At 45.4% G+C, this 1,152-nt stretch overlaps 1 protein-coding gene across 1 annotated transcript in view; it reads left to right on the top strand.

The window, feature by feature from the left end:
• LOC131878089 (TATA-binding protein-associated factor 172-like) overlaps nucleotides 1–1,152 on the top strand; it is a 12,289-nt gene that overhangs the window by 4,309 nt on the left and 6,828 nt on the right. The window contains 1 exon segment of the mRNA XM_059223987.1: nucleotides 562–1,150. Coding sequence (XP_059079970.1) covers nucleotides 562–1,150 — 589 coding nt within the window.

The raw sequence follows: 1,152 nt of genomic DNA, 5'->3' as shown, positions 1-1,152 counted from the left end.
GGGTCCTTCTGAAAACGAGTTTTTTCTCCTCAGGTGCTTCCTTGCCGAATTGCCGCCCTCCAACCGGGATTTTCCTCCAAGAACGAGTTAAAAGGAGTAGGAAACCTGAAATGCTACTGATTGATAAACGAAAGAGATCATAAAGAGAAATAGGGTCCACATCACTTCATCTGATTGGTGGAATATTTCTTGTCTTGGAAACAGTATGCTGCTTACCTTTTACAGAGGAAATATTTTAAACGATGTTTAATTTCAAAAAGTCTTTTTTGGAAAAAGAGGTTAAAGCTGAGGAAAATTTAAGAATATTAATGAAAAGCCTACATTTTTTAAGGTTTTGTCTGTACCCTACAGACCCTGACCCAGAACCCCAATGGGACAGTATATACGAGGCCCTTTTTTTAAGGTAAAATTTTAGTTGAGCCAAAATGGTGCCGTTTGGACTTTTTCTTCTTCTTTAGTCAAGACGCAAATTGTATTGAAAAAGAGACTTCATTACGAGTAAATGATCATTTTTTGCACGTCTGTATCAATGCAGAACACACAGAATGTTGCTTCCCCAAGGGTTGAACGACTCCGTAGACGATGTGGTGGGCGTGGCAGCAGCCTCACTCATCCCCGTGGTCAGAGAGTTGATCCTGAAGTACCAGAACCAGTTGGAGAAGCTCACCGACCGCCTTTGGGACGCGTTGAAAATCATCGATGATTTGACCAGTTCCACGCATTCCATCATGCACTTGCTCTCGGAAATCCTCAAGACTCAGGTGGAATACGGTCAAATTGAACGGTTGAATCTGTTCCAAAGCAACGGAGGCCTCGACCACCAATCGATGTTCGCACTCAAAGTGGTCCGATTGTTCCCCTTCATGTCGCATTCGTCGTCCCTGGTGCGAAAAGCCACTTTGACCACGCTGAACACGCTGACCGAACATCAGGATTTGGCCAAGATTGTCTTGCCCACGGTCGTCAAGGAACTCAGCTTGAACCTATTCCAACGGGCCGTTCTTGAACATCAAGAGGACAACTTGAAATTGATCGAGCAGATCTGGAATAACATGGCCCTCTACACGCCCCTAGGCCCACTTCTCATGGCTACTTGTCCCATGTATGGCTCTTGGGTGGCCATGGTGATCCAGCCACCTCACTGGCCTTTGC

Source organism: Tigriopus californicus, chromosome 3 (assembly GCF_007210705.1).
Source record: "Tigriopus californicus strain San Diego chromosome 3, Tcal_SD_v2.1, whole genome shotgun sequence".
Classification (NCBI taxonomy): domain Eukaryota; kingdom Metazoa; phylum Arthropoda; class Copepoda; order Harpacticoida; family Harpacticidae; genus Tigriopus; species Tigriopus californicus.
Note: the sequence above shows the minus strand (reverse complement) of the source record. Positions and strands in the feature narration are given on the sequence as shown.